Raw genomic sequence first — 14450 nt, 5'->3', positions numbered from 1 at the left:
TCATATATATTTCCCTACATTCCACGATATAAATTGCAGTTAACATAAATATCTTACCGTCGTTAAGAAAAATCTTAATTATAAAATGACAAGACAATTTAAAAAACAAGTAAGAGTGCTATATTCGGCTATGCCGAATCTTATATACCCTTCACCTTTGTTGTGGATGCATTATTATTTTTTATAATTAGTATATAAGTATGTATGTACATTGCCCACTTTCAGCGTACAGCATCCTAAATTTATCAAGAACACAAAAAACAACAACAACGCCAAACGAAACAAAACACCAAAAGAAAAAACAAAATACGCAAGCCAATGAAACCAACACACGTCCAAACATACGTTTAATTGTATAAAAAACAACAACGCCAAAAGAAACAAAACACACATACGATTTGTTGCTTTTTTGTAAAAAAAACCAACACACAACCAAACAAACGTTTAGTTGTATAAAAAACAACAACAACGCCAAAAGAAACAAAACACACAAAAAAACAAAATACGCAAAGCATGCACAACCAAGCATACGTTTTGTTGCTTTTTTGTAAAAAAAACCAACACACAACCAAACAAACGTTTAGTTGTATAAAAAACAACAACAATGCCAAAAGAAACAAAACACAAAAAAAACAAAATACACAAAACTTGCACATCCACACATACGTTTTGTTGTTTTTTTTGTCAAAGCATGCAATACATTGTGTTTTTTGATGAAATTTTCAGAGGTTGTCTCGGATTTTTGCTCATATCTCCGTTATTTATGGACGGATTTTGCTGATTTTAAATAGCAAAATTCTCGAAAGTATGTCTGACATAGTTGTTGAAGATTTGGATCCCGGAGATATCTGGGGCCTTCAGAAAATTGATTTCAACAGACAGACAGACAGACAGACGGACAGACAGACAGACAGACAGACAGACAGACAGACAGACAGACAGACAGACAGACAGACAGACAGACAGACAGACAGACAGACAGACAGACAGACGGACATGGCTTAATCGACTCCGCTATCTATAAGGATCCAGAATATATATACTTTATAGGGTCGGAAATGAAAAATGTAGAAATTACAAACGGAATGACAAACTTATATATACCCTTCTCACGAAGCTGAAGGGTATAATAAAATAGTTAAACAAATAAGAAATTACTAAAAGATCAGGTATATATGTACATAAATTATTGAATAGATGAAAAGAACAAGGGAATATGAGAAAATATGTTATATTTGCACAAAACAAACAATTTGGTAAAACAAACAATGTAAAAATTTAAAAAATATCGTTTTCAATTATATATTTCAAATAAAATTTGCATAAACCTAGGTCTCTACGTATCAATATTTATTGCAGCAATTGTCAAATTTGATTGCGTCCATAAAATTTGCGATGTGTAGACAGCAATTGCCATATGTAGGAATCCATTGCGCAATGATTGGTTGAGCAATTATAGTCAAGCAATAATCTGTCGGTTCAGTTGTCATTAATGTAAAATTTATTCACATTAGGCAATTAGTTGCGCAACTCTTCTGCGCAATTTTTGTGTTTATAGATGTAATTTTTTTTTTTTCAAATTTGTACACAGAAAGTTGTTTTTTTTTGCCTAGCGTGAAAGAGGTCTTAGCAATAAAAATTGCTACGTGGAGACTTAAGATAAAGAATTAATAAAGTGATTATTGACAATTTTACCTGTTTGATTTTACCATAGTCAGTCCCAAATAACAAAAATATCGATTCAATATTCTGCATAAATTAGATAAAAGTATGTGTTTGGACGCTGTGTAACAGCACATGATTTTAACATATTTATTTTATTATTTTATTATTGACAATATTTATTTTTTGTGTAGACGGGTATTTTTGTTATAAATAATGTTATTATTAGTTTTGAGATAATATTCATATACATATGTATATTTTTAAGTATAAATAAAAATATCAACAATAATAATATAAAATATATTTATATAGGAAATGTGATTTTCTACAAAAAATATAAATATGCATACAGAAATGATAACATTGGCAGCTCTGCACATGACAGAGATGTCAAACAATATTTGTTACAATTAAATACAATATTTTTATTTTTGTAAAAAATTTATTGGAATAAATAAGAGGGGGAAAATTTACAAAAATAAAGAAAGATTAATTTAATTTGTGTTAAAAAAAAATGTCTTATACTTTAGAAGATGATCGTAACAAAATTCCCCGTATTATGACATTTCGTCCCAGTTATGAAGAATTCAAAGATTTTTCGAGCTACATTGAACACATAGAATCGAGAGGAGCACATTTGGCAGGTTTAGTGAAAATAATACCACCCCCCGAATGGCAGCCAAGGAAATCGGGTTACGATATAGATGAAATAAATATGACAATACCAGCACCAATATGTCAGGTCGTGTCAGGGTAAGTACATACATAGTTTTTTTTTTTGTTGTTGAACAAGGAAATAAACGATTTTAAAAAGATAATGAAGGGGTTTAGTATGATAGCCAGGCTCCTTACATGTATTGGATAATAATATATTCATCTTGTAACTAAGAATAGTCTGAAATATAAACGATTTTGAGTATTATAATTTTTTAATGTAAATTTTAACTCTATTTTTAAGAAAACAAGGTGAATACCAACAAATTAATGTCATGAAACGTTCAATGACTCTGCGCCAGTTCAAAGAGCTGGCCGAATCAGAGCGCTATCAAACGCCCAAACACTTTGACTACGATGATTTAGAACGGAAATATTGGAAAAATGTGACCTACATAGCGCCGTTGTATGCAGCCGATGTAAAAGGCTCCTTGAGTGACAGTGATCTAGATGTGTGGAATATTGATAGACTGGATACCATTTTAAATTATGTAAATAAAGATTATGGCATAGAGATAGATGGCGTTAATACGGCTTACCTTTACTTTGGCATGTGGAAAAGTTCTTTTGCCTGGCATACCGAAGATATGGATCTCTACTCGATTAATTATTTGCACTTTGGCGCTCCAAAAACCTGGTATGCCATACCACCCGCCTATGGTCGTAGACTTGAAAAGCTAGCAAATCGTATTTTCTATGAAAATGAACAGAATTGTAATGCACATTTGCGTCATAAGATGACCCTAATAAGTCCACATGTTTTGCGTCAAAATAAAATACCATTTAATCGTATTACCCAAGAGGCGGGCGAAATAATGATCACCTTTCCCTATGGCTATCATGCTGGTTTTAATCATGGCTTTAATGGCGCCGAGTCAACCAATTTTGCTTCGAAACGTTGGATTGAATATGGCAAGAGAGCTTCGATTTGTCATTGTCACAAGGATATGGTGAAAATTTCAATGGAAACTTTTGTGAAACGTTTTCAGCCGGAACGCTATGAACACTGGCTGAATGGTGTGGATTATGGTTGCCATCCGGAAGAGCCTGATAAAATATGTGCAGCTCCAGCGCCAACCATTAATAAATATACGTATTTAAAAAGGTGAGTTGAAAGATATTAAAGCTTCTGTTAGGGTAAATAAACAATAGATTTTATATTGTCTAGAAAAATGTCCAATGACTCGGATTCATCTCAGCAACAACCAGAAACAAGAGGCAAATCTTCAGCTACATGTCATCAAAAACGTGGATGTTCCTCTCTTGTAGTAAGAGATGAAACAATCAACAATACGGATCAGACTTCAAACTTACCCGCCAGCAGTACATCCAGTACAACAAATCATTTAACATTGAAAAAAATACCAAAAATAAAACTACACAAGATTGATAATCAGAATTCACAACAAAAACATTTTGATTTCAATACAACTGCAGTGGTTAAGCTGAAACGTTTGTGGCAAGATTTGCCCTGTCCGAAACAAGGCAAAAATCTTCTTACCAATGGTATTATAAAAAATACTAAACGTATGCGTTTTCAAACGAAAACCATAATCTTGGATGATGAAGACTGAAAGAAACTTTTTACAACAAATAGAAAGAAATCCTGTACATCTTATAAATACCACATATTGTGTTTTTGTTAATATTTTTTGTTCTGTGAGAGGTATTCCTATTTTATTTCAAACCCTGAGTCTTCTTTTCTAAGCCTAGGGAACATATGTATACTAATACCTCTATTTTATTTAACATATAATTTTTTTTACTTAAACTTTGTTTTATAATTTTAATGCTTTTCTTTTTTATTGTTTTAACATTTTGAATACTTTCCTATTATGCCTATCTAGATCTCATACATAAACCACAATCATAAACCAAATTTTTAGTTTAATTTTATTAATATATAAACTTTATTTTTAAATAAAAAACTTTTTGAAATTTGAAAATTTCTAAAATCTTTTTTCAATGGTGTGTATGTATACTTAATTACAGTTAATATACGTACGTTAATCTGTATGGATATGTACAATTCTAACTCTTGTTAAAAATTTTATATTTTAAAAAAATTATATTTTTAATGCAATATATTAATGAATTAAGTGGTTTAAGAAAAACCTTATTAATTTATCCAGATTTATATGTATGTGACTGTGTTTCAAAAAATATTAAACTTTAGTTTTCGTATTATTTGTTATTAAATTGTGAATTTTTTTAAAATATTTGTGAACTATAAATTCAGAATTTCTTTTGAAAAACAGGATTTTGTTTATGCCATTTTTAAGATATGTTTAAATTTTTGAAGAGATAAATTTAATCTTTATATAAATATTTAAAAAATATTTTGTTTTATTTCTTAATATTACAAAGTGTAGATAACATAAAGGAAGAAGGATAAGTAAACATGTGAAATCCGAGTAACGGTTTCGTTTTTAAACGAATAACATATTTTGCTATTCTGTGCAAAATTCGAAAACAAAAATGTGTGCTAAATACATTGCAATCCGAAGATTTCCTTTCGAATCGAATTAGGGAGTAACCCCCCTGTAAATCGAATCCACTTGATTTAGTCGTTTTACTTTCGAGTTAACAAACCAGCTTCAATGTACAAATTGTTGAAAACCACTAGAAATTCAAAAGATATACTGGAATTTTCAGGTAGCGCAGAATAGGAATTGAATTATGTATTAGGTATCGTCGAAAATCCTATCAGAATTGGAAAATTTTGTTTATTTGATAAAAGAAGCATACATTTTTATTTTTTATCAAATAATAAGGTTATTCATTTCAAAAAAAAAGGGGAAAATTACACTCTGATTTTTTTACACTTTTAACAAAAACATGACAAAATTCCACAAAAGAATACAATTTTTTTCTTTTAAAATGCAAAAAATTCTGAGTGTAATTTTCCATTTTTTGAAGAGAATATCCTCAGTATGAAAATATTATTAAATGTGTGTTTAACAATCATTTTTTGTTTAATTATTCTCATATTTACATATTGTGGAACATTTTTTTAACCCTCCGGCGGGTTAAAAAATTTCAAACTGGAATTACTCCTTGATGGTCCATGTTAAGTATACCCGCCCCCACATGTATTCCAAGGAAATTTTATCTAGAATCGTTTAAAAAAAAATCAAAGCGATCCGACCAATAGTTTAGTTTAAATGTGTTTAAATCTGAAAAGGTCCCTGGGGACTGCAATACTTCTTTGCCAACTGACTATCTGTTGCTAGAAATTAAAAAATCTAGGGATATAATAGAATGATTTAATTAGCAACAAATTTTTGCCATCGAAACGAATCTGAAAATTGTAACTTTTAGAAGAAAATTTGTGAAGAAATTCCCGACAAACATTTCCCGAAAATTAACAAAAAAAATAAAAACCCTAATCACAACATAAAATTTTTTGCGTACATATTTAAAATAAAAATCAGTTCTTCTTGAAGAAAAAAACTACAAACACCATGTTTTCTTTGATCAGGCGCGGATCCAGCACAGTGCTTTTCTTTTTTTGTACTGAATATTTTCATTTTGGTAGGAGAAATTTCCATTTTTCATTTCCTCTAGATCTGCTCTTGAATTTGATTGATTGCAAATCATTTTTGATTTCAATCATTTGAATTGCAATTCATTGTTCGAATTTATTTGAATAAATTCAAAATCAATTCATTGGAAATGAATTGAAATTCACTTTAACAAATACATTTGAATTGGAAACGAATTGCAATTCATTTTACAGATTCATTTGAATTAAAAACGAATTGCAACTCATTTTTACAAATTCATTTGAATTGAAAATGAATTGACCGATGACACCTAAAATCCACACCAAACATTAACTTTTTCGGAATGCATTGGACGCTGTTTAATTCCAGCCTTGAGTCCAGTGTCAAATAACAAATTTGTATTTTCAAAATTTGAAATTATTTATAGAATAACGGTATTGCCTAATAAGAATCTACATAACTGATTCTATATGTGGTCAAAATTTGGTGAAATTTTACTTCCACAAAGTGGGTCAAATGATCAATTGAAATATTACTTTTGTTCTAAATGTCTACTAATACAAAAATTTTAAACTCAATTATTTCGAAATTGCCAAAAAATTATACACTATTGTTTTATTAAGGGTACGATATTAACCTATTTCGGTAACTGTAATTACAGTTATTTCAGTAGCGGTGGTCGAGCTAAAAGGGTATTTTAGGAGTATTGTTGGCCAAACTTGTATTTTTTAAAACATTTGTTTCTGCAATAAAAAAATTATAAATCTACTCAATGAAACATAAATTAGTTAATATTTTTTAATGATTTTATTTATATATTATATATATATTGTTTTTTTACGATTTTAATGCATATTTACTCTATGCTATAGATCTGTTTTATGTTTGTATGTATTTATATGTAAAGGGATTTAATGTTTCGTATTTGCTCTTTTGTTTTGTTCTTATGGAAATCTGATTTACTCAAATTACGTGTACAAATTGTTTTGTCTGAAATAATATATGTATTTATTTATATATTTTTAGCTTTAACACACCTAAGATTTCTTTTAAATTTTTTAGGGAGACAAAATAAACAAGGAAATTAAATAATACATTTAGACACAAAAAAAATAAGATAGAAAGGCAGGCAAGGAATTTAATCACTACTAAAAAAAGCCAAATTGAATCTAAATTTTCAATTGTTTTTGTTTCATTTATTTTTAAATTAACTTAAATGTAAAAAATATAATAGTAAAGTATTGTTTTTCATGTTTAAAGCTACAGGAAATAATTATGTTGAAATATTTTCGTTAAAAAAATACAAAAATAATAAAAAAAAGAAAATAAAATTTTCATGACAGTGGACGAAAAAAAAAAAAGAAAAAGAACTAGAGAGGGAGATGGAGTAGTGAATTAGTTGCATGATAAAAAAAAATCAGGTTGGGGGAGTCTTTGTTAGTGTTATGTATAAAAAGAAAGATGACAAAATGATAGTTTAACTACAAACTTTTGCATAAACCTGGTTTTAAAGTTTGTTAAAACTTATTAAACCTTAAAGTTTTCATCAGTTGAAAATTGATTTAAAGTGTTATTTATTGATTTGAACGCTGTGCAGTTAATTCAGATTTTCCCACATTTTATTCATTGCACTTAAACGGCTTGTGTTTTTAAATGTCCTTAACATTTTCAACTATTTGTCCAAGATTTTAAAAATTTGATTAAAAAAATTGCAGCTTATTTAAGCATTTTTGAGGGTTTGTCTAAAAATCTTTAAATATTTTGTTGTTTCTTTTTTTTTGCCATAGAAAACAATATACAAAAGAAAAATTTACAAATTAAAAATGATTTCATTTTTCTAGAATATAATTTAGAGTACTTGCTGTGGTTTTCTGTAATGTACTATATGAAATGTTATACAAATACTCCAGGGGGGATTAATGCGTAATTCGATTCGTAAAGAAAATCATAAGAATTTGTATGTTTTATGCATGGAAATACGAAAATGTTTTCTTTCGAATCCAATTACACAATATCCCCCCAGATTGTGTTTTTATTTTCCTAGATTTATACAGAGCAAAGAAAAGTTTGAATACAACGACGTTCGCAAGAAATTTTTAAACAAAACAATGAAGAAAACAAATAAAGGAAGGAAAGAAATAAAGTTGAATGAAAAACAATCAAAGATTGTTTAAAGAATAATAATAATGTAATGTAAAATTTTTATATAAGATAAGAAAAACATAAAGGGGTCTGTTTACTTTCTTCGTCTCTATCTCTTTACATTCAACAACTGCGGTGGCGACAAATAAAAAAAAATACACATTAATAACGCGCAAAATATTCGACGACAAAACACTTAGTTTTTGTGTGTTGCATTGAATTTACGCCAAATAACTGTAGGTGTCCTTTTGTCCCTCCATTCTCTCTAGATATTCCTTTTCGATTAAGATGTCGATGCATTTTTTAATCACCGGCACTTTGGGTTTGAAGCGCGATGACAATTGATTGAGTACTTCTGTAATGAGTTGAGTATGGTTGAGCCTTCGGCGCATTTTCATGATGCGTACTATGGCGGCTTGTATGAGTAGCTTGCGATCTTCCTCAATGTGTTTATGTACGGCCTCCTGTTCGACCTTAAGTTCAGTCTTCAAAGGTTGATTGATGTTGATGCGTAACTTTTTGTTCTTGTAATCCAGGTATAGTTCCATCATTGAATTGGGCGTCAAGGAGTTTTCATCATCGGTGCAGGTTAAAAGTTTTGCTTTGAGTAAAATTTGTAGAACCTATTAAAGATAACAAAAAAAAACAGAAAGTTTTAGAGATGAACAATAATTACACAGGTTTGCAAAATAAAAAAATTGTTCATTGAATGGAACATATACATATTTTTGAGAAAGGGTAGGTAGGTGGTAGTTGAAAAACTATTTTTTTTTTAAATTTGAAATTTAAAAAATTTTTTGATTTTTTGTTTAAACTTATAGTGAAAAAATTAATTACCAAAAAAATTTTTTGGTAAAAAAAAATTCGACTTCGCTATCTATAACGAAACAGAATATATATACTTTGTGGAATCGCAAATGAATAATGTGGAAATTACAAATGGTGAAGGGTATAATAAGAATTTCTATATTAGAATCCCTGTATATTGTTGGTGTAGCTTAATCTTTACCTGTATTAAATTCTCCAGTTGAATTTGTGTGTTCTCCAGCAACTGTTTGACAGAATAGCGGGTCTGGTCGTTGAATTGCAATAAAACAGCCATTTGGAAGGTACTGGCCTGCAGTGTGTATTTGTTGCGGAAACAATTCGTTACCAATTCTCCTTTGCACATGTGATACAGCCAATTCAGCTTGCGACCCGAATGGCGAGCCGCATAAAATGTATTGAAATGTTGTACGGCCTTCTCCAATTCCGAGGGCAAGGAAAAGCTACTGCTCTGATTGAAGGGCCAGGAGCCAGAGGATAACACTTCAATGCTGAAATCAATTTCCATGGGTATGTTGTTGGTCTGCAAGTGTTGTTTGAAATTGTTGTTCAAATCCTTCGACAGACCAATATCCTGGAACATGCGCTGCAATTTGATGGTGTATTCGTAGCCACACGTTTGTTTCAGTTTCGATATCATGACCGCTTCGGCATCATCAGAGGCGGACGTATGATTGACCAAACGTTTGGCCAACATTTTCGAATAGAATTTCTGGAAGACGTCTTTGTCTTCAATGTACTTGAAAACTACCATTACTTGATTCAGATTATCTTCCAATTCCTTTTCTTCCGGATTCTTGGATGATTTCTTAAGCAAAATGTCACAATATTTGGCCAACAATTCGGGCGACTTACTGGCACTATTAGCCTGTGTGACGACATTCGAGTTGATGAATTTACCGCAGGCCTTGTCAAGAGCTGATACAAAGCCGTTGTCATTGTTAAATGCGGTCAAGACGAGGGCATTGTATTTTTTGTGTACCTCCAAAATGGTCTGAACATAGATCTTGGGATCGTTAGCGGCCTCTGTGTTACCACATTTCTCAATGGCCTGAGAGCCTTGTTGTAAGATGTGTTCCTCCAATATGGTCTTCAACTCGTTAAGGTTGCGTGGTGTGCGGGCCACCAAAGTGTACATACGTTTTAGATCGGCATTCTTGTCGGCGTTTAGAAGATTTTGGAATTCGGAACGGAATACATCTAGATGTTTTTCAATAAGAACCTTAAATAGAAATTAAGCATATAAGTTTACCATGTTTTTTTTTTTTTTTGGGAAGAAACAATGTTTTTCGACAAGACAAATTTGTTAAAACTTGGTACACAGGTCCTCTATGGTCATACAAAAATATGAAGTTGCTAAAAATGTTTAAATTCGATTTGGTTTATTTTTTATATCTGCCAGTTGCCATCCGTAATACCATTTAATAAACTGACAACGCAACTTTAGTTCGATTGACATCCATAATAAAATTTAAGAATTATTATCATATATAACCCCCAATTTCAATTATCTGGAAGAATATCATTGGAAAATGGAAGATGGCGGTATCTTTTTTTCTAGGACAATAATTTATTCTATAATCAGTTAAGTTGAGGGATGGATATCTAGAGAAAAACTTTAAAATCTAATATTCATTAGCTTTAATATGAGATCAAAATTGATAAAATCTGACTACCAGTTTAAAAGTCTTTTAATAATGTGAACTTTGATCTTATATAAAAAACAAACTAAAGCGAATTTCGAAATTCTGAAGAACTTTAAATTTTGTATGCACATGGAACCAATACCAAATATGCACATGGAACCAATACCAAATATTATCGAAATCAAAATTTATTTTCTTAATAAATTTTAGAACTTACCACTTCACATGCTTCCACTAATTTATCCAAAGTGCTGACATGCAAGTATGACGTTAAAACTGAATCGAAATCTGAACTATTTACACGTTTACGCTCTTCATCCAAACGTTTCTCCACATGTTTCATGTACTCTGACACGGTGTTGCTACTGAGAAATGTTTCCGACTCGTGTTTATAGAATGCAGCAGTTTCGGCCAAAAATTTCTTTTCGAAATGATCCCGATACACCGACAACTTCTGTTTCTTAAGGTCTTTATTGTCCATTTCATCCTCTTCGTCGAAACCCAACTCAACGTAGCAATTGATGACATCGCGTATCAATGAACGTTTAATGGTCTTGCCCCTTCTCTCCTCGTCGATGGATTTCAGAACGGCATTTGTAACGGGTTCGTTGAGCACCTTAAACAACTGTTCTTTCCAGGTGACCAAGGCCAGGCGATAGATTTCATAGATACCCTTTTGACCCTCCTCATATTCCCTCTTCACCCAATGTCTATTCAAATAGGAACAAATGCCATTTAAGACAGTGCTGGAAAATTGATACAGAACCCATTGTTTGGTGTAGTGATCCAAGAGGACCTCTTCACCCTTAATGGCTATGAAATTGTTTAGCAAATCGCTTAAGTAGTCCTTGAGGAAGTCCTTAAGACGCTCGTATAGTTTCTTGCCAACCAATTGAGCACCGCCCAGTTTGTTCGAACGATTACTGTTGTTCTGCACGGTATTGACACTGGTACAATAGTTGTAGACATACGTATACAGTTGCATATAACGTTCCGTTGTTAATGATTGTTCCTGCTGGAATACTTGCTTAATGCCCTGCTCCAAATCTGTCCATATTTCATCGAGATTTGTATGTTTCTGTGCCGACGTTCCATGGGAACCTTGACGGTGCATTTTTTGTTTAGAATTTGTTGCAATTTTGGAAATGCTCGACGACGACGACGTTGACGTAGATGATGATGATGTTGATGGATTTGTCCTACTGTATTTTTTCGTTTGTGCTAACGTCTTATGTACTTGTAGAGACTGCGTTGATGTTGTAGGAGTTAGTGACTCCTTTGACGGTTCAAGTGGCGGCAGCGGTGATTTTGCTCGAGATCTTTTCAATGCTCTTGTGGTCCGTATTTTTATGGTTTTATTACTTATAATTTCTACTGAAAAGAATTAAGAATTTTTTTGATTTTTTTATTATTATTATTGTAATACAGATTGTTGAGAACTTAAGATATCCCAGATAGTGGTTGGTTTTTATTTGTTTAATAGTTTTTTTTATTAAGTAATCAAATTAATAATATTTTGTGTTTCTTTCGATAAACTAAAAAATTTATAATGTCAATCCTTTATTTTTATTAAATTTCAGAATGTCTTCAGATATTTTGTCCATTGTTTATCTTAGTCAGTTTTATGAAAAAAAATACTAATCTTTCTGTTAAAAAAATCTGGCATTACAACTGTAAATCTATTTGTATTGTGCCGAACGCTACATTAGTACGACATTGAAGTGAAAAAAAAACAAGTAAAGGTGCGTTCACATAGTTGAAACATTTGACGAAAAAAATCGATATTTCACTTTCCATTGAATATATTTAGTTCAGAAAATATCACAACAAGTGATCATTTTATTGTTTGGCGTTGTTGGCACTTCTAAGACCAAAAAAACCTTTGCTGTAAATTGTGGTTACATTTTGTTCGTCAGATATTTGATCAATGTGAACATATCTTAAGAGTACTATATTCGAATGTGTCGATTCGTATATATCCTTCCATATACCAAAATATACTTTAAGATAAATAAAAATACACATTTTTTTGATAAAAACAAATTTAAGTAAAAAAAATATTGGTAAAAAACACATTTTTTTACCAATATTTTTGATAATAAAAATTTTTTGGTAAAATATTTATATTAAATTGTACTTTGGTAAATGGTATATAAGATTCAGCACAGCCTGGTTTTAAAATTTGAGAAAAATCATTTGTTTATAAACATTTTTATTGTCGGTCGCGGTGGAAATGTCCATAATTTAAAATACATTTTTCATTTTATATCAGATTACCTTTTAAATGGGGAGAAGACATGTCGATTTTTATTGTTTCTAATTTTCGATATATTGAAATGAATGTTGTGCAAATTAAATATTTTAACCAGGAAATAAAAGAGTTAATCATAAACTATTGTTAATTATACATATATTTTTAACTTTGCGGTAAAAATAATGTTCTGAATTATTTTTGTACAATGATTTGGATTCCTTTTAAACATACATTTCTGCATATAAGCAAACAGTACATATTTAAGAACTAAATTGGATTACATACAAATAATAAAAAATACAAAATATTGAAAATATCACGTATGAGTTATAAAAAAATTAATAAGTTCATTAAACAATAACTATGGAGTAAATAAACTCCAAAAATTTAAATTAAAAAAAAGTGAAGGTTATTTATCTTTTTTAAGTACTTTTATGCACAATATAATACACTAATTTAAAAATGTATGTAGGAATATGTATGTAAATAAGTTTGTATGTATGTATATAACAATTACAATAAAAAGACCCTGATAAATAAATCAAAGAAAACGAAAATAAACTCCATTTTTTTTGGTAAAATACAAAAACAATAAGTTATACACTCATTTACAGTTAGTTATACATGTAAATATGTAAATTAAAACATATGTTGTTTCTTATTAAAATACAACAAAGATGAAAAATAAAGAAAAAAGTTAATTTGCAAAAGAAATTTGAGAAAGTTTATTTTTTCCTTGATACATTTCACAACAAACAATAAAAACAAAAAAAGCATTTAAAAAACACACACGCAAAAGAAACAGGAAGTTAATATAAAAAATATTGTGTACATGTTATATTTACATACCAAATTAAAATTGCTTTATTTATAAACAAATTTACCCACTACTTAGTATTTATTTTATTAGTTGTTATTTAATTTAAACAATTATTTTTATGAAATTACTAAATCTTTTAATAATTACTTGTTTAAATTCATCTAAAAAAAAACCTCAACAAATTAAAGTTTGTCTTATAGGTAGTTTTTTTTTTGTTTTAATTTTACTGACATTTGTATTTAACCTTGTTTTCTAATATAGCTTTACTAGTCTAACTTACAGTAACTTAATCTACCCTTAAACCACAGTGTTTCTCTTTTACTCTTGCACCTACATAAAGAAACTAATATTGTCTCTGATTTCTCAATATATATTTCTTTTATTTTTGCACAATCATATTTTTATATTTAAAAGATTTTACTAGATTTTCATAGTATTTATCACCATTTTTTATATCTTTTATTTATTTTAAAGTTGTTTTTTTTTATTTATATTTTTAAATATAACTTTGTTTTATTTTTCTTTGTCTTTATCAGTTTATGAGAAAAATACATTGACATAACCACAAACTAGAAATTTATGTATTGACAATTTTTTTCGTTAAAGTTTTTATGGTTTAAATTTGTTCAAATCTTTACCTTTTTAAAAAAAATGTTTAACTAACAAACTAAAAATTTTCTTTTCAATATATTTGTTAATATTTTCTGTCGTTTATTATATTTATTTTAATTATAAAATCGCAATAAAATTTTCAAGTATTTTTTTTATACTACTCTTCACAAAAGTTGCTTCGTTTTTAATCGCACAGTTGTATAAAAATAGAAGTATTACTAAACAACAGGGTTGTAAATTGTAAAGTGTAGCATATTTTGTTTTAA

General features: G+C 29.6%; 3 protein-coding genes across 4 annotated transcripts in view; 1 reads left to right on the top strand and 2 right to left on the bottom strand.

The window, feature by feature from the left end:
- Positions 1-14450, bottom strand: part of LOC135962060 (uncharacterized) — a 586654-nt gene that overhangs the window by 417099 nt on the left and 155105 nt on the right. The window lies entirely within an intron of this gene.
- Kdm4A (Lysine demethylase 4A) lies at positions 2094-4325 on the top strand. Its single transcript, XM_065513435.1, has 3 exons — positions 2094-2418; positions 2624-3484; positions 3548-4325. The coding sequence occupies exons 1-3, from the start codon at positions 2180-2182 to the stop codon at positions 3951-3953; spliced, it is 1506 nt and encodes a 501-aa protein (XP_065369507.1). The 5' UTR covers positions 2094-2179; the 3' UTR covers positions 3954-4325.
- On the bottom strand, positions 6867-14362 carry Cul1 (cullin 1). Of its 2 annotated transcripts, none has more exons than XM_065513433.1 (4): positions 14211-14362; positions 10716-11872; positions 9037-10074; positions 6867-8650 (listed from the first exon to the last, which is right to left on the bottom strand). In XM_065513433.1, the coding sequence occupies exons 2-4, from the start codon at positions 11610-11612 to the stop codon at positions 8249-8251; spliced, it is 2337 nt and encodes a 778-aa protein (XP_065369505.1). In that variant the 5' UTR covers positions 11613-11872; positions 14211-14362; the 3' UTR covers positions 6867-8248. The 2 variants fall into 2 exon arrangements, with proteins under 2 accessions (XP_065369505.1, XP_065369506.1); XM_065513434.1 differs by having other exon boundaries at positions 10716-11869.

Source organism: Calliphora vicina, chromosome 5 (assembly GCF_958450345.1).
Source record: "Calliphora vicina chromosome 5, idCalVici1.1, whole genome shotgun sequence".
NCBI lineage: Eukaryota > Metazoa > Arthropoda > Insecta > Diptera > Calliphoridae > Calliphora > Calliphora vicina.
Note: the sequence above shows the minus strand (reverse complement) of the source record. Positions and strands in the feature narration are given on the sequence as shown.

What these genes read in the sequence shown, in the direction of transcription:
- Kdm4A (XM_065513435.1), top strand. Translation starts at nt 2,180, where the DNA reads ATGTCTTATACTTTAGAAGATGATCGTAACAAAATTCCCCGTATTATG. An exon ending in ATATGTCAGGTCGTGTCAGG is followed by an intron (nt 2,419 to 2,623) that starts GTAAGTACATAC and finishes TCTATTTTTAAG; the next exon opens with AAAACAAGGTGAATACCAAC. An exon ending in AAATATACGTATTTAAAAAG is followed by an intron (nt 3,485 to 3,547) that starts GTGAGTTGAAAG and finishes TATATTGTCTAG; the next exon opens with AAAAATGTCCAATGACTCGG.
- Cul1 (XM_065513433.1), bottom strand. Translation starts at nt 11,612, where the DNA reads ATGCACCGTCAAGGTTCCCATGGAACGTCGGCACAGAAACATACAAAT. An exon ending in TAGTGGAAGCATGTGAAGTG is followed by an intron (nt 10,075 to 10,715) that starts GTAAGTTCTAAA and finishes TTTCTATTTAAG; the next exon opens with GTTCTTATTGAAAAACATCT. An exon ending in AACTGGAGAATTTAATACAG is followed by an intron (nt 8,651 to 9,036) that starts GTAAAGATTAAG and finishes TATCTTTAATAG; the next exon opens with GTTCTACAAATTTTACTCAA.